Source organism: Bactrocera tryoni, chromosome 1, assembly GCF_016617805.1.
Source record: "Bactrocera tryoni isolate S06 chromosome 1, CSIRO_BtryS06_freeze2, whole genome shotgun sequence".
Lineage (NCBI taxonomy): Eukaryota > Metazoa > Arthropoda > Insecta > Diptera > Tephritidae > Bactrocera > Bactrocera tryoni.
In genome coordinates, this window is record NC_052499.1 from 1,131,032 (window position 1) to 1,151,689 (window position 20,658).

The following is a 20,658-nucleotide window of genomic DNA, read 5'->3' on the forward strand; positions in this document are numbered from 1 at the left end:
GACACGTTACCGAAAGACAGGTAAGTAATTGAAACTGGGTTCAAGAGGTTAGATGTGTAAGTATTAAATGTTTACATTTGTAAATGTTAAAAAAGAGGAGAGAAAATAGAGTTTACTTAGACTGCAATACATAAGTCTTATAGACCTAGATTTTTCGTACAAATAACGTTTGCATCAGAAGTGAACTATACGATTATCTGCGTACCGTTTATGAAAAAATGGTCATTTATTTTTGCGGAAAGACTATCAACATTAGATCAATGGAGAACGGTGATTTCTGAATAGTACAACTACATTTGGTCGGCAAATGAAGAATTATTCACACTAAACGGTTTTAACTCAGATTGATTATTCGCTTTGAATTGAACAATCGAAAAACTGCAAGGTCTTTGTATACAAAATAAGCAAAAACGACGATTCGATCTGAGAAATCGAAATAAGCAAAAAAATATATTTTTTCCAGATTTCACAATAGGTGGGCTACTTAAAAACAAGCGCCTTGTATTATTATAGAGACATTTAAATAGAACTCTAATAATATAGGTAATGGCAAAATATCAGTTGTGTCTTAAAGAAAGAAGTCTGTCAACATTGTTTGCTTCCTTCTCTTCACTTGACCAAGGATATTCATACATTTTAATTGTAAATAGAGTGCAGAAATAAAGAGTTTTATTTTTAGATCAAATACGAATTTCATTTTTAGATCAAATAAGCAATCATATGTTTGGAGGACAAGTGACCACCAACATTCAGCCTTGAAGAAGGGCCAGTAATGGGTTGACCCTGATACTGGAAACATGGATCAGCATGTGGCATTCATAAAAGTAATTCGATTCAAAGAACAAAAATTAATGTTGAAAGAGAAATAATCAGGTCAAAGATTTTTGTAGCAACATGAAAAGTTTGTTTGTAACGTGTTTTTATAAAAAAGTATACAGTATAAACTCGGTAACCGTAACCCTCGACACACGCAACTCCTCGATTCTTGCAACACTATAAAACATAGCATTGTAACCATTATAAGTGTAACTACTCAAAAATATTGACCTCAACTTTACATCTAGTCTGTCTAGTAGAGTCGGGATCGGCAAAATTTGCACATAGAGTGCCGTTATCAAAATAATTTGAATGCACCTTGGTAGCGACATCATTTTTGTAGTACGCATTGCAAAAACTGTCAGTTTCGTGAAACTATTTCAAAGTGCACGTTGTTTTAAAAAATGAGTTCCGCGTACGAGAAGCGATTTGAAGCTGTATTTCTTTGTCTACACCCTAGAGGGCCGAAAATGTCACGTTTAGCTGCAGCAAAATATATGAAGAAGTCGAAGTCATTCGTAACGAAGTGGACGAATCGGTATTTAGAAGTAAAAAATGTCGACGATTTGCCTGGGCGGGGCCCTAAAAAAAGGACCTCACCACAGCAGGACAAGAAGATCCTTGATTTGTTTGCGACGAAGCCGGGCTTATCGTTGCGTAAAGCTAAAGAAGTTGTAGAGAAAAGTGTTGTTAAAATATCGCTAGGGACGATTCGAAAACGTTAGGCGCTAACGACGTCAAATACCGCAGCTCTCTTAAAAAACCGTTGCTCTCATCATCACACGTTGAAAAAAGACTCGCCTGGGCCCGCGCCAATTCAGAACGGAATTGGAATAATGTAATATTCACGGATGAATCTTCATTTTGGGCAAATAGTAACATAAATCGATCTTGGTGTACCGCTAACAATCGATTGCTCCAACGAACTGTTAAACACCCAGTGAAGGTCCATGTTTGGGGATGTTTCTCAGAAAAAGGATTTGGACGCCTTCTCATGTTTACCAGCAACTTGAAGGCGGTTTTGATGAACAAAAGTTATCAAACAGCTTTATTACCATCAGCTGCGAAGATGTTCGGGAGAAGAGGACACTCTTGGATTTTGCAAGAAGACAATGACCCCAAACATCGCAGTTGCCTCGGCAACTTGCTCAGAACTTAGTGCAAAGTATGAGTCGGAGGTGTGAGGCCATAATAGCGAATGGCGGTGACTATACTACATGTTATTAAAAGTATTGCGTACAATAAATATTATAAACGTGTAAAATGTTATTTATTTGAAACGAATCGGACAAATAAATTCCAAGTTATGGCGATCACTCTTCTACTAGACAGACTGTAAATATGTTTTGCTTCAGTTCTTTTTTTGTCGTTATCTTCTTATGGCATTTTTTGTTATGTATTCACAAACTGATCGTTATTTTACCCTTGCTCTGTCGACTTTGCTGTTTGTGTATATGTGTTAAGAGCAATTGTCAACAAATGACTTTCATTATCAGTTTATTTTGCAACACGCCAGTAGTGTTTTATGTGTAAAAGTCATGGTGGTCACAAAAAAATTAATAAAACTAACTATTAAAGAAAAAACTGAAATTTTTGATAAACTAGAAAGTGGTGTATCGACAAAAGCTCTTTGTATTGATTATAAAGTTCACAAGTCGACAATAACGAGAATAAAGAAGAAAAAAGCTTGTATACTTAAATATGCCACAAATATGGAAGGTGGACCAGAAAAACGGCAAACCTAAAGTCTTGTGAATACCCAATAATGGAAAAGGCTCTCTACAAGTGATTTTTGAAACAAAGGAGTAAATATGTGCCTATATCCATCGATATCGTCAAAGCAAAAGCTCGCAAGGTCCATGAGAAAATAAAAGAAAAGATAGGATGTTTTCATGCAAGTAATGGTTGAGTATCTAATTTCAAAAAGCGATATGGCCTCCGCCACTTGAAAATTTGTGAAGAGAAGCTTTCCAATAAGACAGCGTCTGTCGACCCATTTGTAATACGTTTTAGAAATAAAATCAAGGAGCTTGATCTTTCTGCAGAACAAATTTATAATGCCGACGAATCCGGATTGTTTTTCAGGCAGATACCAGATAAAACGTTGGTGAGCTTCAAGGAATCATCTGCTCCTCGTCGGAAAGTTAGTAAGAAGAGAATACCATTTCTCGCATGCACAAATGCTTCGGGTACGCACAAAGTTAAGCTCTTTGTCATTGGAAAAGCAAAAAACCCTAGAGCATTCAAAAATTTGCAAAAAATGCCCGTTTGTCTACAAGGCTAACAAGAACTCGTGGATGACTTATTTGTTTTTCAAAGACTGGTTTCATCATACGTTTGTTCCTGAGGTGAGAAATACGAAATGTATTGAATTCTTGTTTAAAATTTATTTGTACTTTTTGGATTGTTATAGGTACGCGAATTTCTAGAATCCAAGGGACTTCTCCAAAAAGCCCTATTGGTCTTGGATAACGCCCCGTGTCATCCTAAAGACAATGAGATGAAAAGTGATGATGCAATGATAACCGTTATGTGTCTTCCACCTAACTGTACCGCGATTCTCCAACCAATGGATCAAAACGTTATTAACTTAAAAAAGTCTATTACAAAAAAGTGTTTGGCGCATTTAATAGAGAATAAAACCACTCATCTGGAAGAAAAAGTAAAGAAATTCAACTTAAGACATGCTATCTGTCTTCTTGCAAATTCATGGGAAAAAGTGTCAGCAAGCTCCATTCGCAAGTGCTGGAATATGTTAATGAAACCAGATGTTGAGTGGAGTGAAGAGAGATTCCTCTCAGCATTCTAAAAATAGAAATTGAAAATGAACGCGCAATCCTTGCATCAATGCTCCAAGATCTTGCATCAAATGATTCGTTCACAAATGAAGATTCCAATAAAAGACAATATATTTCTGAAGGAGCTTCCTGAAAGGGCTATAATAAAATCCCTTAATAAGAAGAAAGTGCAGACAATACCCGATATGTTTAAAATATAAAACTTTTAATAAAAAATAAGCTTTCTATATTATAAAACGATTTTCTTTTGTCATATTTCTTGTTATATATTTTTCCTCGCTGGGTGCAACAACCTCAATAAGTGCAACTACCTAGATTTCTATTAGCTGCGATTACCGAGTTCGTACTGTACTTTCAACAGATTTGGACATATCACTTTCAAATTCAAATATATTTACAGTTTTTTTAATGTGAAAACTGTAATAAATATTTGTCAAAAATATTATATTTGGATTCATCGCACCAAAAAATCAGAGTGAAATGCTCCCAAGGTTAAGGCATCACTGTAAAGTGTCAGCTGAGAATATCTAAAACTAATTGCGCCGGAAGTATCACATTTTTAACGCTTCCAAATGGCATGTTTTAAGCAATATATGTACATTTGCTAATTTATACTTTTTTGGCATTCACGTACACTGTTTTCCTGTGGCTTTCTCAAGCAATAATATAAAATTTTTACTTTAGCAAGGATATTCACATTACTGCTTCCATTTTTAAGCATTGATCGCGTACATTTATGATTTATCGTTTATTTTTAAATTATGTCTTCCCTGTAAGAAACAATTGTTGGAAAATATAAAAAATTCACTCTTTGAAACTGAAATTTTCTTGTGTCATTTAAATCTATATATCTATAAATAATTATGCGAATTTCGTTTGCATTGAAATGTGTACCGCTAGCAATGTGATCATCCCCAAATGCTTTCCTATCGTATCGGAACATATTTATATGCTATTTTTTTTGTAATTTTTAATTTTATACATGTAATATTGAATACAAGCAGATTTGGCTTAGCTTATTTTATGAATATCTGCTCAACGAAAACTATTTTCCTGTCTTAACTGTTAGTTAATTGAAGCGCACAATTAATGAACGTTTTTTTTATACATAAGAATACATTAAATTTCGGCGTTAAATTTTTGGTATCTCTTAATTGTATATTGTGTTTTCTATAATAACATTTTAACTTATTATATACGTTATGTCGAAAGGCTTGCTTTAGGCTTTTTCCTTTAGCCTTATTTTGCAACATACTGGTGAAACGTGCGGAGAGTAAAAAAAAGAAGAATTAACAATATATTCTTTACTGTCTGTATCTATTTCTTTTTTGAAATACTCCAAGAGATTTTATTACGGTATTTTCAAGAGCTTTTGACTTTTCTTTACTTGTAATTGTGTAAGTATCTACTGTAAAGTTATCTTAATTTTACTTCCAATACATTTCAAAGATACTGTGTATTCTATACATGTGTGTATTATTTGAATACTTACTTAGATTTACCCGCTGTGCAGATATTACATTTAATGTTCGTACTGTTGTTTACATACTTCAACTTTTTGATTTGCCAAATCCAAAAGCCGATTTCCTTATTCCTATGCTTTCGCATATACATGTATTTATGTGTGCGTATATGTATTTTCTGGTGCGTGTGGGTTTGGGTAATTCTTTATTTAAAGAAAATGTGTTAAATCTCATTCATTGACATCCTCTTCGGATGACGAGCTAGCTGGGATTGTAGAAAACCATGGTTCACGATTGTTATTTTTGACAGGACTAAAATCATAAACGAAAAAAAAAAAAAATAGAAACAAATGGATTATTAAAAGCTTATAACACGTATATATTATATAAAATATATTTATTTATAACGAACAGTAAACAGTCTCTTTAAATTTTTATAAAAATTTATTTGCAAAGATATACCTATGTATGTATGTACATATATTGCATGTATTAAGTACAGATAATACTTACGCATTCTTCTTGGGATTCGTTGGTAGCGTGTGCGAAATTCGATAATACGACTGCTCCTGCTCCTCTTTGTTGTCGTCCATCGATTTGCGCTGTAGGGTCATTGTCTCTTGTGGTATTGCCCCCTCTTCTTCAGCATTTAAATAATATTTGGCACTCTGCGCAATTTTACAATTCTCGCACTCGCTTAAGTAATCATCATCCAAACTAGTGTCGTTTGGCAAAAAATGCTCCTTTGGATTTTGGCAATTCTTCGAAGTGGTACAGACTGGTAAATGTTTGGCAGAAGACAGAACATCACTATCAGATATGATGGAATTGAATTGCGTTGTTGCATTAGCCGTTGCGGTTGTTTTGACATGTGAACTAGTGGACTGTTGGGGATAGACGGGCATATTGCATTGGGATACCGACGATATCGACGCAGCTGCTGTTGTCATTCCAGAAGCTGTACTATGTTTTATGGTGCTGCTGCCAATATTGCTATTACAATTGTTGGTCGCATTAACGTCTTGCTGTTTTTTGGTACGCAAAATCTTTGGCAATGTTGTGCTACGGCCGTTTGCACTGCTACTCTTCGATGTGGACATTGCTGTGGGTTCATGTTTGCTGTTTATTGAATTGTTGTGACTTAAGGCGTATACACAGCTGTTGTTATTCTCAAATAAATCGACTTCGCCGCCACTAACCGGTATGCTGATCACTGAAGGCACCTTGCTAACTACACTGGCAATGGTGCTATTCAACGATACTTTGCCACTTATATACTTTGGCAGTGTGTATGTCACATGATTATTTTGCAGTGGATAAAATGTGCTTGAATTGATTTTACTTGACTTTTCAGAAGAATGCGTTTGTGAACCTACAGTATTGTTGCCAGAACTACTTCCGCAATCACTACCAGTACTGGTACTCACACCTCCAAAATTGTTTGCTAACCCCGGCGAAAGGGGCAAAGTGAGCGAAAGCGGCGAATTCTTACTGCAACTGCTGGTCCCGCCGTTGCCATTTATTGATTCATGGATAGTTTGGTGCTCCTTGCGGCTCACATGTGCTGCGGTCGATGTGGATGGTTTGCTGAGAGTGTATACCGTTTGCACGGTTGTGTAACTCGAACAGGTGGTGGCAGTGGTGGTGGGGTTGGGCGTAGTAACAGCAGCACAAGAAATCTCTGTTGCTGTGGTCGTTATACTATGATTGTTGTTTGTTGTAGATTTTAAATTCGTTAGAGATTTGTGTAGTTTCGGTGGTAATATTGGATTTGTTTCGTTGGTTTGTTGTTGTTGGTGGCAATTCTGCTGCTGCTGCTGCTGCTGTTGCGAATTGCGATTGCTGAAATTTTGTGGATGGGGAAAATTCAAGTACGCGTCGCCCTAATAAGATTAAATAATAAAAAATACTAATTTATTCCCATTTATCTAAGCATGCATAATACGCATACACAGGTTTGATTTCAGTCGGCAAATATTTGTACATATATTAGGCAAAGAATTGTAAATTAATGCGTGCTTTAAAATGATATCAATATCGATATCGAAGTTGAATTTATGAAATTGAACAGAAAATGAAGTAAATTAATTCTTTTAACACATAATATTATAAACGCAATATAATTATCTATATTTTTCTACATATACACATATAAAATAAGTGTCATGTTTGTCCAGGTAAACTCCTAAACTACTGATCCGATTTTAGAACAATTTAGCACACTGTGTTCCATACACAGACATATTACTATCAGGAAATGAACCTCTCTGAATTTCAATTGTATATCCCACTGACCGATATTTTCGGTCAAAACCAACTATACGTACTGGGATCCAAATATTCGGTACTTAGGGGCTTGAACAGTTTTTGTTGGACTTGGACAATTTATCGTCATAACGTGGCATACGCTAAATGCAAATTATCCCGTCATATAAGTTGCTTTTTGATTTGTACAATCGAGTTGGCGAGGCTGCAGGCCGATTTCGCACATTTTTACACTGTAACATAAAAATGTCAGAGGATTGCCAAATACCAAATTTGGTTGAAATCGGTCGAGCGAGTTCTGGGATGTGTGTTTTACCTAAAGTAGGAGGTGCTACTCCCAACGTCCGAATTGACACCAGATCACCGGATAATGTCTCTGGCGTATTTAATTATTGATTTATAGCACTTTTAGTAACTTTTATCAGTACCGTATTATTTAACCTATTTTTATACTGTCGTAAGAGGTATGGAAGGAACTTATCCACTGCAAATTTGGATAATATGGCTTTGATGGTTTGGGAGATACATACATTAAATTTATTAGGTCTTGAAGTTATTCAAAAAACAGATGGCTTCCCTTAATGTGATTCGTAGTACCAAATTACAGTTTTGTATCTTAATTAGCGGCTTAGTTTTGGCAATTTACTGGTTTTCGATTATTCGCGTTTTGTGGGCGTGGCAGTGGTCCAACTATTACGGTGTTAAGGAATACGTGTACCAAGTTTCATCAAGACATCTTACTTTTTACGGACGGACGGACAGACTTAAACGTGTCTCGTAATCCTGATCATTTATGGTATAAGTATAAATAACTATACGAATTCCAATTAGTTTTACATATTAAATATGTATATTAATTTTCACTAGGAATTAACTATTTACCTACTCCCTATTATCTCATCTACCACTTACCTTTCCGCTCAAGTAAATTGTAGCAGCGCTACTCTCCAACTGCTGTGCGCTACTATTGCTGCTGGCACGCCCACTACTGGCACTGCGTGCTCGTTCACGGTCGCGCTCTCGTTCACCACTGGATCGTTTATGTACACGCCCCAAAACTATAGGCATACTCTCGTCGTGGGTCTGTGAAGGTAACACAACAACACTGTGTGCATGATGAGAATGGTGGGAATGGTGGGCAGCATGATGATGGTGACTACTTATGGCTGTTCCTAGATCTGCAGCTGAGCTATCACCGACTTGCTTAGATATTGTGGCAATTTTCGTATCATAACTGCAAACCGATGTAGCATTAATGTTGCTAATGTTATTATTGGTGAGCGTTGACGTATTAGTGCTGGTGCTAGTGGTATGCATTGTACGCTTCAAGGTGCTGCCCACCCCGAAGCTGTTGACGTCGTTTGTTGACGATGGTTGAAGACTATTAGAGGATTTGACTCGTTGCGGATAACCCAACGTAGTAACAGTGTTGGAACGCCCGTTGCTGCTGCTGCCATGTGATGTAACTAGAGTTGATAATGCTGACGATGTTTGAGATGCCGCTGATGATTGGCAAGCTGCGCTCAATTTGCTACTTAGGGCCGAAAGAAGAGCACTGTTACTGGGACATTGTGCAACATTGCTCAGTTGCGTGGCTGCCATATATGACATGGGCACGTGCTGCACTGGGCACTGACAGGTGGGTTTTTTCGTAGAAGTTACAGCTGACACGTTACTGCTCGGTCCAGCACGTGAGCTATTTTCTGATTTGCTTTTATTTATGCCATAGGCCTCTTTTTCACTCAGCGGATCGGTAAGAGCAAAGTATCGTGGTATAGTGCGATGATAACGGCGTGAGGATGAGGGTGTTTTGCTGTTTTGGCTACTGCTATTATTGGTGCTGTTGTTACCACTTTTCAATGTTTGTGTGTGCGCATTTGTCGGCAGTGTATGTGATCCAGAGACTGCGCTTATTGCTGTTTGTGTGACTGAATCGCTGGTATTATTAGAAATTGTAGCTATTTCTCCGCTCATCATTGGCAACACATCGATACTGGGTGTGGAAATTGCCCCCGCGGGTACCGTAGCAACACTGAGCAGTTCCATTTCACGGTCACCCCCGCCAACACCACTACCATTCGGCAATGAGTGATACCCAACGGTGTTACCGCTGATTTCCACATCAGCAACTGTAACAAAGTGTTGCAGCATATCTTGCGTAACATGAGTGGCTTGAACTGGCAGTGTACGTTGGGAGCGACGCTGCTGTGATCCACCCACGGTCGACCCCACAGTCGACGACGAAGCCAATGCAGTGCTGGCGCTGATATTCAGATGACAATTTTTATAGCTACACTCGTTACTGTTCGACGTAGAACCAATTGAAGATGACATTGTCTGCTGCAAAGCTTGGCAGGCGACGTTAGCAGCAGTAAGTTGGTGGTGATGTTGCTGCTGTTGCTGCAGGTGGAGAGATTTATTTATTCCCATCATTTGCGTTGATTGACTGAGTGGCTGATGAGCACCCGCTCCACTTGAGAGGGTCTGTACACAAATTGAATTGCTGGGCGTTGCGGCAGTCAGGTGGAGACGGCCCCCACTACTATTGCCTATGTGAGTTGTATTCATTAATTGTGGCTGTTGTAACGATTGATGACTAAGTGGTTCCTGTACAACATTGGCGCCACTTTCGTGTTGCAAACTGAAAATTGTAATATTCCATATAGAAATTAACTTCTATACTTAATTCAGAAAAAAGTTTTATACTTTTCACTAATAATTTCGCACGTTCAAAATGTGTAACATAAATGCACGTGTTTGAATCATTCAAAATGAAAAAGTTAAACAAAACCATTTTGAAATCTAATAACTAAACTTCATAATATTAATTTGCTTCAGATTTCGTTATATCCACAGAATCTTGCATTTTCCTTCAAAATATTAAAAAGTTGTTTTTAAAAGGTACCGAATTTTTTGGATGTAATGCATGAAAACATGGCAAATGTGGTTTAAAAAAGTTTTTAGATAACACAAAATAATACATACATAAATACGTCCGATATGAAATTCAAAAAGATAGCAATGTCGCACAAGTAAATAATTTAAAGTCCAAAAACATTTATATTTCCAGCAATTTTTTGTTTTTAGTTATTTTAAAAATGTTTTCTCTGTTGTACTCGTGTTCTGAGAACTGTATAGAAGAAACATAAGCCAAATAAAAATAAAAAGTTAAAATATGTATATGAATAAAATTAATAACTTTACCAAAATGTTATGCTTTACCGTCTAAAGTAGATGTTATTATTTTTTCACTAATAACAGTTTCTTAATTCCTGTAAGCGCTTACCTATATGGCGGTTGATGATTTTCACCCGTAGCAATTGTGGTCACATTGCCGCCGCTATTGATATTGATGTTAATTAGGTTGGTGGTGCTTTGCGTTATTTGGTTGTGAGATTGTTGATGATGTTGCTGTTGCGGTTGTGCCGTAGACGTCAACGCACCGACATGATGATGCAATGCTTGCGTCGTGTTAGGCATTCCGGCAAGCGAAGTAGTACAGTTTCCACCATTACCAATGTGTGATGACGTCGGTTGATGCATATGTATCGCATGTTGCTGCACTAAAGTTTGTTGTTGCTGCTGTTGCATGTTGCGACGCATTTCCGCACTTAATTCGACCGGTGTAACAGTAGCATTAAGGCCCATAGCTCGGTGCGCTGTCGTGGCCACACTAACGGTACACTGTGCGCTTAGGGCTTCTGCTTGCGATATGGCGACAGCCTCTTCGTACGGAGGTGGCGCCTCCCCACGTGGAAAGTAAGCGCTAGCTGGTTTCCACAGTGGATAGTGTGAAGCGCCACCGCCATAGGAATAATCCATGCCGCTCATGTTACCTTCCATGTAACCCATATTACCGGCGATATAACTGTAACGAGCAATAACAATTTTGAATTAATTTTATTTTCTGATGAATCAAAGCTTTGTGTTATGTGCTTGTTTGATCGTATACATACTTACCCTATACTACCAACAATACTGCGCTGATCCTCGACATTCTGTCGACTTTCGCGTGCACGTATCTTACGCTGTCTCAGACGATTTACCAAAAAGAAAAGCAACGATAAAGAAAGTGTGGCAGTAATGCCACTGGCCACCAGTCAAATACCGAAATCAGTACTGCCATCAGTGAATTGATCATCAAGACAGATCACCTCGCAGCAACTGTTGCCATTGCCAACTTGAAAAGATTTGCATTTGCTAAATGCTTCACATAATACCATTTTACAGGCCTTCGGTAGACCATTTTCACACACACAGAGGCGGCATGTATCTGGCCCGGGCATAAAATGCATCCCCGTTTCGTACATTTTGCCATTGTAATCACGACAATGGGCACCGGGAATTGCTGCATTGGCTGAAATTACACCTGCAGTATAAATAAGAAAATAAATAAACTTAAGATATTAACGCATAAGTGCCAACTGCCGATGCTTTTCAGCTACTTATTTTTATATGAATAACTTTGTCAATTCTCGAAACTTAAAACTACACCTCAAGAAAAGTACCCCATATCAATGGAATAATTATAATCAATATTTTTCTTTAATTAATGGGTGTGGCCATTCCGCGTGCGCTCTATGGTATACTAACAGTCTGATACAATTTTTATAATTGCTTTATTAAAGATTTCCGTTGTTTTTAATTAAGAGTAATAGGCAAAATGCAAATGATGAAATTTAAGGCTATTACAGCTAAACATTATATAAATAACCACGGCAATAACATTATGATATACTGACATATTTGTAAAAACAATTTCACCTAAAATATTAACAATTAGTAAACAATTTGAAAAAGTTCGAATTTGATTAAATAGCTGTAAATTTAATTTTGAGGGCAACAACTACTATATAATTCGGGCATTTTCAGTTCAGAAAACTCAATATTAATAAAAAGAAGCTAAATTAACATAGAAGATTCCAAATATCAAAGAATTTCTGTAGAGACAAGTTATAACATTCCGTGTACTTTATCCCCTTTCTTAATTTTAACGAAAATGTATAGGGAGATATAATGTAATATATTTCCGTAAAAATTTTAACAACACCGTAATAGAAGAATTGTAAAGCGTTCAACATGTACATGTATTCCGGTGGATAAATATTAAATAATGGCTCTATATTGGGTAGATGTATCGCTTTTTTCCAAAACAAACTCAATCAAAATAATTATAAGTTGGTTTTATTTTGGCAAATTATTGAACTTTTCGGATTTTAGTGCTTCTGAGTATGTTCTGTTAACTTTTACTGAAAATCAAATTTTTTGCTCTTATTTATAAAAAACTATATTTATTATCGTTCCTGAGAACTATTATATTATGTATACAATTTTAGGTACTCATATCCAAAAAGTTAGATAGTTTTGTTCCAGACAAAATCGATAATTTAAAATGATTAATCAAATAAAAATATATAACTAAAATAACAAAGATATGTAAAACATGTGTTTTCGTATTTGCATAGACATATCCTTTTTATATAGTTTTTTTTAATACTCACAGAAAAATTATTTTCTAGCAGACACAAAGAAGTAAGAATTTACAATACCACCAATGACACGACATTTATGCGACTAATCGAAATAAATGTAGATGCAATTTGTGGCAGCTTAATGTCCATTGGACAAATATGACTAGCAGTCAGTCGGTAGATTCTTCGTCTACACGAAGTTGAAAACCATCCATTGCAGTTAGCAACAATTTTTGTTGTGGCTACTTTTTTCCCTTTATCCACTTATGTCCATAGCTTTCTTTATGCTCTTAGTTGATTTGATAATTTGCATCACTGAATACACCTTGCATATACTATGACTTCAATCAGTTATTGCATACTGTATTTAATTGTTAGATCCTGAAGGACATGTAGGTATGTGTATGTTTAGTGCCCAAAAAGAAAACAAGGAGACAGCAATACATCAAGCCAGAATATTATCACAACAACATTCGTCTTTTACTTCACTGCACCTAGACAGGATGCACTTCCAGAAACATATGTAATTGCATTGAATATACATTGAAGCTTATTGTCGGCGGAAGGTACTATTGCACTCTAACAAACGCCCACAAAAGTCAATTTTCACGAATATATGCAATCGATGTATGTATTGCATCGTGGACTAACCACCTGCAATTGGCAGTTTCACTTTGAGCACCCATTCGTTTTTCCTCCTGATGCACTTCGTGCATAAATTAATAGGCACAAACGAAAGCACCCGACAGGCTTAAGAATTAGGAGCTAAACGAGACGAAGCTGAGCACCACAGAAGCGAACACATAGGCGAAGATGAACACAAAGCACAATTAGAAAAAAGGATGAGAAAACAGCTCAGCACTGCGCGGCGACTGAGAAACGGGTGTCCCATAAATTTGGGACTCCGTTGACGTTGGCCATGGACCATTCGTTCGTTTGTTGGTGTTGATTGCAACGTATTGAGAAAACTTGAACAGCTGAATATTATGCGATGAAATGCAATTGACACAATTAAAACTATTTGAAGGCGATGGGCCCTATACATAGGTTTACTTATTTTCTTAATAAACATATAGGAACATATACATACATATATATATATATATATATAAATTTATATTAGGCTTTTCATATTAATTTTTCTTCAGATGTAGAATATGAACTTATTTGGTTGATGTGGTATACCATTTTCGTTATTACCTTGAATGAAATTAAATACAAGCACAGTAAAAGCAAACATTATCGCACACCTTATACAATTTACTTGAATTTTGAAATATTTTAAATCTATTATCAATTAATGAGTGTTCTTAAATTTTAAGTTAAAGCACAAAAATATTTTTCTTGTCCTATTTTCTATCACACTCGCCCCGAATATTTCCTTTCACCAACTGCACTCAGAATACAGCGACAATACACAAGCGTTGCCACGCGTAAGGTGTTAAGAAATAACAAGAATAATTTCTCATATTTAGATATTGCAATTAAAAGAAGTCCTTCCATAAAATTAGAGTCCAAACATTTGAGATGGACTATTAAATTTTAATAATATAACGAAAATTTTTTGATTTGTGAAGGAACTCAGAAAAATTACTAATAATAGCATAACCCTTTACCTATGTAGCTAAAAATATGGCAACAATATTCAAACGTTCTGATTGGATAAAACAATTGCAAAACTAAGCAAATGCAGCGATGAACAGTTTAGAGGACAATGGAAAATTGTGCTTTAATTTAAATACTATAAGCAATTAGAAAATTATATATGTACATACATATATATATATCTACATCCGGTGAAAAGAGATTTCAGTATAAATCGAAATAAGTTACAGTGAAATTCCCTATTACGGACAGTCCCAATTTCCATAATCGGACATAAGTACGTTCTAATAACGGGACACGAATATTTCGTATTCAAATGTGTCAAGAAAATTATGTAACTTTCTAGTTCCCGCTTTTTTAAATTCTTATTAATTTTTGCTGTTTTGAGCCAGATTTATAAGAACAATACGCGAATTGATCACAGCAAACAAAGTGACATGCGTTGGCGCCGTCTGGTTCATTACGATCCAACGAAAGTTAATGGGCTAATTTTCATTGAGCTGCATCTTCTGACTCTAATAATACTTTTTAAATACACATTTTTGACAAAAAACACTGCAACGGTCGGTGCCCGGTTATGTGGAATTTCTCTGTAATGTACATATATAGATATAAATATGTATGCGTATATATGTATGTACATATGTGTATGTACCCTGGAAAATTTACTATTTAGTAAAAAATAAGAGAACAACTGAAATCAGTTAACGTTTTTCTCGGATAGACTTCTCATTCATGCATACTTGTACTCATTCATAGAATTGCATGAACAGCAGCATGTATACAACCGTTAATGATTTGTTAAATTCGATTCGCTGTATGCAACAACAATTTGGCGTCACGCGTGGTCGAGTCGCCAAACCAGAACGATTAGGGGCAAACGGAACGAAGTTAATCTTTGGGTAATTTAATTTAATCGTTCCTTCAAAATAGATAAATATTATATTATCTACGCGGTAAAGGTTTTCAAGTACACCCTTACCGATTCAATTATTTATACATGCAAATATTCGTAGGTTAATTTTAATGTACTCAAGTCGGATGTTGGTGAATGAATAAGAATACCTTCAAAGTGGAAGTGGGCTGAAATTGGACAGCAAAATTCTACAATAAAAATAAATATATTACACTGAATCGTTGGTTAAAAATCCCGTAAAATTGTCTGTAATAAGGACTAATTCAGATTTAACAACAAATAATATTTTTTTTTTATTTAAATAATAACGTGCTTTTCAGATTAACTTACTTTTATAAGCCTACGGTTTTATCGATAACGGCGTTAGCATGCAAACTTGTTGACATTTCAAATTTAATTGGGAGGGTTTTTATGTTAAATTGAGTACGCTAAACTGAGCTAAGCTAAACTTATATGTATGTATGTATATGAAAAAAAATTTTATATACATACATATGTATGTACCGGTTAATATATATAGTTTGATACATATAATTATATTATTCAAGACGGTTATAAAATTAAATGATGTCGCTTAGTAGGAATGGAGATTTTTCAGATATTTATTATTGATATTTGTGGTAGTTTTAAGGATAAATGTACATTTGCAGATACTTATTCACGTCAGAAATGCATGAGTACGTTTTCCGATACTTACTGCGGACCAAACACTGTTGATACCTCAGCCGTAACCCCGGGTGTAGCGCACAGGCCGAAACACGCAACACACATCCATATGTATGTGCAAAGGTTTGTGTTTTCGAATAAGCACAACCACGATAATTTGGTGCAGTTAATTCAAATGTGAATGCATAATTGTTGTTGTCCGCATAGGTGTAACTAGTAATGGTTGTTATTGTTAGTAAAGTTAAAAAAAAAAACGATTTGCTCGCCATTATTTACAAGGAGCCACGAACACGAAGCGACTTAAAGTGTACGGCAGCCAGACAAGTTGCGAAACACCTGTCAGTCACAGTCAGTAAAGTGCTTAAAACACATGCGTTATTCTCAATTGGCGGAGTTTCGACATTCCCAGAATAACCTGAGAAGTATCCTTTTGCATTCAAGCATGAAAATTGACCTAAGCCCATAAGAACAATGACTTCAAAAGTGACAAATGTCTCGGCATCCCAAGCCACTGCGTTAAAGGGCATTATACGCAACAGTAGTTATGTCATACCAGGATTGTACGACCTTAGCGTGGAGGATACCAATTGGGTGTTGACTTCGTCGTTCATCATTTTCACAATGCAAACTGGTAAGTTTGAAGCTAAAATTCAAACAAAAGTGTGTTCTTCGAAGCAATTTTCCAGATCTCGACAAAACTTTTTTCTTTGATCATCTAACTAGAAATCTTAAAACTTTAAGATTCAATTTACTGAAAAAATGAGCCGTAAAAAAGTTAAACTAATGAAAACAAATAACTGAAAATGTTAATATGTTTAAAATACTTACATATATTATATAGATCTCCGAAGTATTCTAGAATATCTAGAATTGCGGCAAACTGCTTTGGTTGGAAAAAAATAATGGCAATAAAAAAGCAACCAATATTTTAACACAATACTTCCGATCTGATAACTTGTATAATAATTACAGTTATACAATTATAGAAACCATTTACATAAATGACACTATTTTATACGTTATTTTACGGGGCGGAATTACCGAAAGAACTAAACAAGTCGACGGTTCCCATTTAATAATTTCACCAATTTATTCTTCTGATGCTCCCAGTTCGAGGGAGCTTCCTGTTAGTCATCCCAAAAACACTCAAATATTTTTCGGAAGTTCTGCTGAAATCCAGCAAGTTATGGCAAGTTTGACTCTTATAACTTTGGATGAGTCGGATGTTACATTTCTAAAAGGACATGCACAAACTCTGTTAAAGTGAATTCAACTTAAAAACCTTATTTTTAATTCCTCCTGCATATTATTTACTAGAGAGCAAAATAATCAAATATAACGAACAAAGAACTTATGAATCGAATAAGGCCCAATACAATTCAAGAATATATTCGTAAAATCTGAAAGGTTACAGGTATATATCTTAATCTATAGTATAGTTTATATCTCAATTATATTACCAGTCAAAGCAATTCATAAATATGAAATCTATTTGTTAGCATAGGCACGTCTTCGAAATTAAAAAAAAATTTATTATAATAACGTTTTCGACTTTCTTCGTAATTTATATTTCCACTGTATTTAATGTATGCTATAGTCACAGCAACGCGTGGCCGAATCTACTAGGATTATATACTTTTTAAAATTGTTTCCTATCTCTCATAGGGTTTGGCATGCTTGAGTCGGGTTGTGTATCAATTAAAAATGAGGTCAACATCATGATGAAGAACGTCATTGATATTGTACTTGGCGGCTTTACCTACTGGCTCTTCGGTTATGGCATGAGTTACGGACGTGGACCCCTTTCGAATCCATTCATAGCAGTTGGAGATTTTCTACTCGATCCACCTGTGGGTGATCCCTTAATGGGGCAAATTTTTGCTGCATTTTTATTTCAGTTGTCCTTTGCTACGACAGCAACAACGATTGTAAGTGGCGCCATGGCAGAAAGGTACCTTGAAATAATCAAAATTAATTTGTACGTTTCGTATAGCACATAGTAGATATGTAAATATGTAAGTTTCCTTATAGAATTATTAATTATTGGTTTGTTATATTCACAAAAGCAAAACAAAAATCGGACCATATCTTCCTTTAGGCTCAGTTATAGAATATAAAGATTATGCTCTACCGGTTGACTTAATAACGAATATATCGATCCCTACTATGCCCATTATAATTATTTCCGTGCTCTGGTGAGGTGCAAAATATCGGTAAGGTTTTTATTTTTAAAATGATTGAAATTGGTCTATGTATTATCAATCTCTCATATACCAAATTACCTTTATCGGACAAACCTGTAGAAGGGAGAATCTTAATGAAATCTTAATGAATGGTGACGTTTCCTTGAGTATAGTGTAATTTGAAGCAAACACATCCTCGCAGCATATATGATAGAATGAGGATGGATATTTCCTGTACAAGCCCCTTTTGAATTCCAATCATGTACTTATAAAGTATACCGTGTGTTCATACAAAATATTTGTTTGGATGTGCTTCACTCCCAACTTGCCTAAAAATATGTGTATGCGCTTTTATTCAACTTAACCTCATTTTTAGATGCAATTTCAAAGCGTACTGTATATTTTCGTTGTTAAATACTGCTGTCTACTGTATACCCGCCGGTTGGGTGTGGGGCGAACATGGCTTCCTCAATAATCTTGGAGCTGTTGATATAGCGGGAAGTGGACCCGTACATTTAATTGGTAAGTATGATTAACCCCTGTACACTCACTAGCAATTTTACGCCTTTTATATTATATTGTTTACATTGTTATTGAAGCATCTAAATGGTAGTGGACCTAACCGAGACTACCATATGGGGGATCATGAGCTCCAATTCTGGAGAATATAAACGTTTTTTTTTATGTATTATAATGGTAGCCTCTCGGCTGACAGTGTCCAGTGTCTTGTTATATTACATATTGAGTAGTTTTCAATCCAACTTTTTTTTCAATTGAATGCTGGAGGATGTTTAGTGAAATCACCTATACTGACAGAATTTCTTCTTCTATTAGGAGGTGCAGCCGCATTTGCATCTGCTGCTATGTTGGGTCCACGTTTGGGTCGCTACGCAGACGGTTACGATCCTCTGCCACTTGGTAATCCTGTGAACGCATGCATGGGTCTATTTGTGCTCTGGTGGGGATGGTTAGCTTTTAATTCCGGCAGTACATACGGTGTAAGTGGTGCCAAATGGCAATATGCTGCACGTGCTGCTGTCATGACTATGATGGGTTCATTTGGTGGTGGTATCATAAGTTGCGCGTAAGTTGTGAATTGTGGTATTTTGTGATTAATTCATTTTTCAAAAATGATCATTTTACCACAGGTACTCGCTTTGGCGTCATGATGGCCGTATGGACATTATCGATCTTATTAACGGTGTACTCGGGTCACTGGTCTCAATTACGGCTGGGTGTTTTCTATATCGTGCTTGGGAGGCACTAGTCATTGGGATGTTGGGTGCCTTACTATGTGTTGTTGCAATGCCGTTGTTCGACCGGTTAGGAGTCGACGACCCAGTAGGTGCAAGCTCTGTTCACGGAGTTTGCGGCATTTGGGGTGTTATAGCGGTTGGACTTTTCGCTGACAATCCTGTACCGTTAGAGACAACAAAGGGACGTTCAGGACTGTTTAAAGGTGGCGGTTGGTACTTGGTTGGCATACAAACTTTGTCGGCATTATGCCTTGCCTGCTGGGGCATATGCTCAACGTTTCTACTACTTTATATTATCAACAAATTTATACCCTTACGCATGGATCCAAATGAAGAGTTGCTCGGTGCTGATTTAATGGAACACCGGATTCGTCACTCACAAATCGGTTTGTCCCGTGCCATTTCCGCACTAGCACCGATTAAGGTGAATCTCACAGAAGTCGCAGGAATTCAGCCAATTGGCCTAAATCCAGGTCATGAGAAGAGCATTGAACAGCTACGCGCTGCCGAAGATAAATTACTAGAATGGCAGCGATATCTTGAACAAATGGGACCACATTTACCCAAGCATGTGCAAGAGCAATTCGCCACAGAGGAGCACAATATACTCAAAAAGATTCATACATCGCCCGATCCTAAGGCGCAAGCGGTTGCCAATACTTTTAGTCACAAATTAAAAACAGTACATATCAAGAAAGACCCGGATCGTAATGTGCATACTCAAATTACTCCCGGGTTTTACAATCCGAACATTAAAGAATTACCAGTGATTTCAACGAAACAAATTGACAAGGATATCAATTTTGCATGGATCGATTGAAAAAAGTACACAACCTAACAGTATTTAAGGAATTTCGTGCAATAAAGAAGATATTTATAAAATGATTATTGTTTTTCCAATGGTAGGCCCGGGGAACGTGCTGTTTTGACGGGGTCGAACCATTGGAAATGAGGTGTTAGATGTGTTGGGTTAGCTGCACATACAAAGAGGTGGTAAGAGTCATGCGGGGACTCGTTGCATGTTGGACATAAGTAAGTATATTTGGTGTGTCGGGATCTATCCTGGATAAGTAGGAGTTTAACTTGCTACAGTATCCAAAGAGCAGCACAAAGGTCACTCTGGATTCTCGCAGCAATGCGAGCTCGTCGTCTGCAATGAGTGAAGGTTTGACTTCAAGAACGCCATTTACTGAGAGGAAGTCGGTGTAGTTGTTAATGA

At 36.4% G+C, this 20,658-nt stretch overlaps 2 protein-coding genes across 2 annotated transcripts; one reads left to right on the plus strand and one right to left on the minus strand.

Annotated features, from left to right (window-relative positions):
- Positions 1–2,966: 2,966 nt before the first annotated feature.
- LOC120766485 (mucin-12) lies at positions 2,967–14,178 on the minus strand. The gene is given in 6 exon segments (XM_040092039.1): positions 2,967–5,389; positions 5,591–6,960; positions 8,255–9,983; positions 10,629–11,210; positions 11,303–11,711; positions 14,014–14,178. Coding segments are annotated over 6 exon segments (4,212 nt in total). The 5' UTR covers positions 14,054–14,178; the 3' UTR covers positions 2,967–5,307.
- A 1,824-nt stretch (positions 14,179–16,002) lies between these two features.
- Positions 16,003–20,324, plus strand: LOC120769798 (putative ammonium transporter 2). The gene is made up of 5 exons (XM_040096989.1): positions 16,003–16,631; positions 17,666–17,951; positions 18,560–18,705; positions 19,018–19,267; positions 19,332–20,324. Exons 1-5 carry the CDS (start codon positions 16,472–16,474, stop codon positions 20,257–20,259), a joined length of 1,770 nt encoding a protein of 589 aa, XP_039952923.1. The 5' UTR covers positions 16,003–16,471; the 3' UTR covers positions 20,260–20,324.
- The last annotated feature ends 334 nt before the right edge of the window (positions 20,325–20,658 follow it).

Bases quoted from the DNA above. Each gene is read 5' to 3' on its own strand.
- LOC120769798 (XM_040096989.1), top strand. From the start codon at position 16,472: ATGACTTCAAAAGTGACAAATGTCTCGGCATCCCAAGCCACTGCGTTA. The intron at 17,952-18,559 runs GTACCTTGAAAT...CCTCATTTTTAG, and splicing joins AGTGGCGCCATGGCAGAAAG to ATGCAATTTCAAAGCGTACT. The intron at 18,706-19,017 runs GTAAGTATGATT...TTCTTCTATTAG, and splicing joins TGGACCCGTACATTTAATTG to GAGGTGCAGCCGCATTTGCA.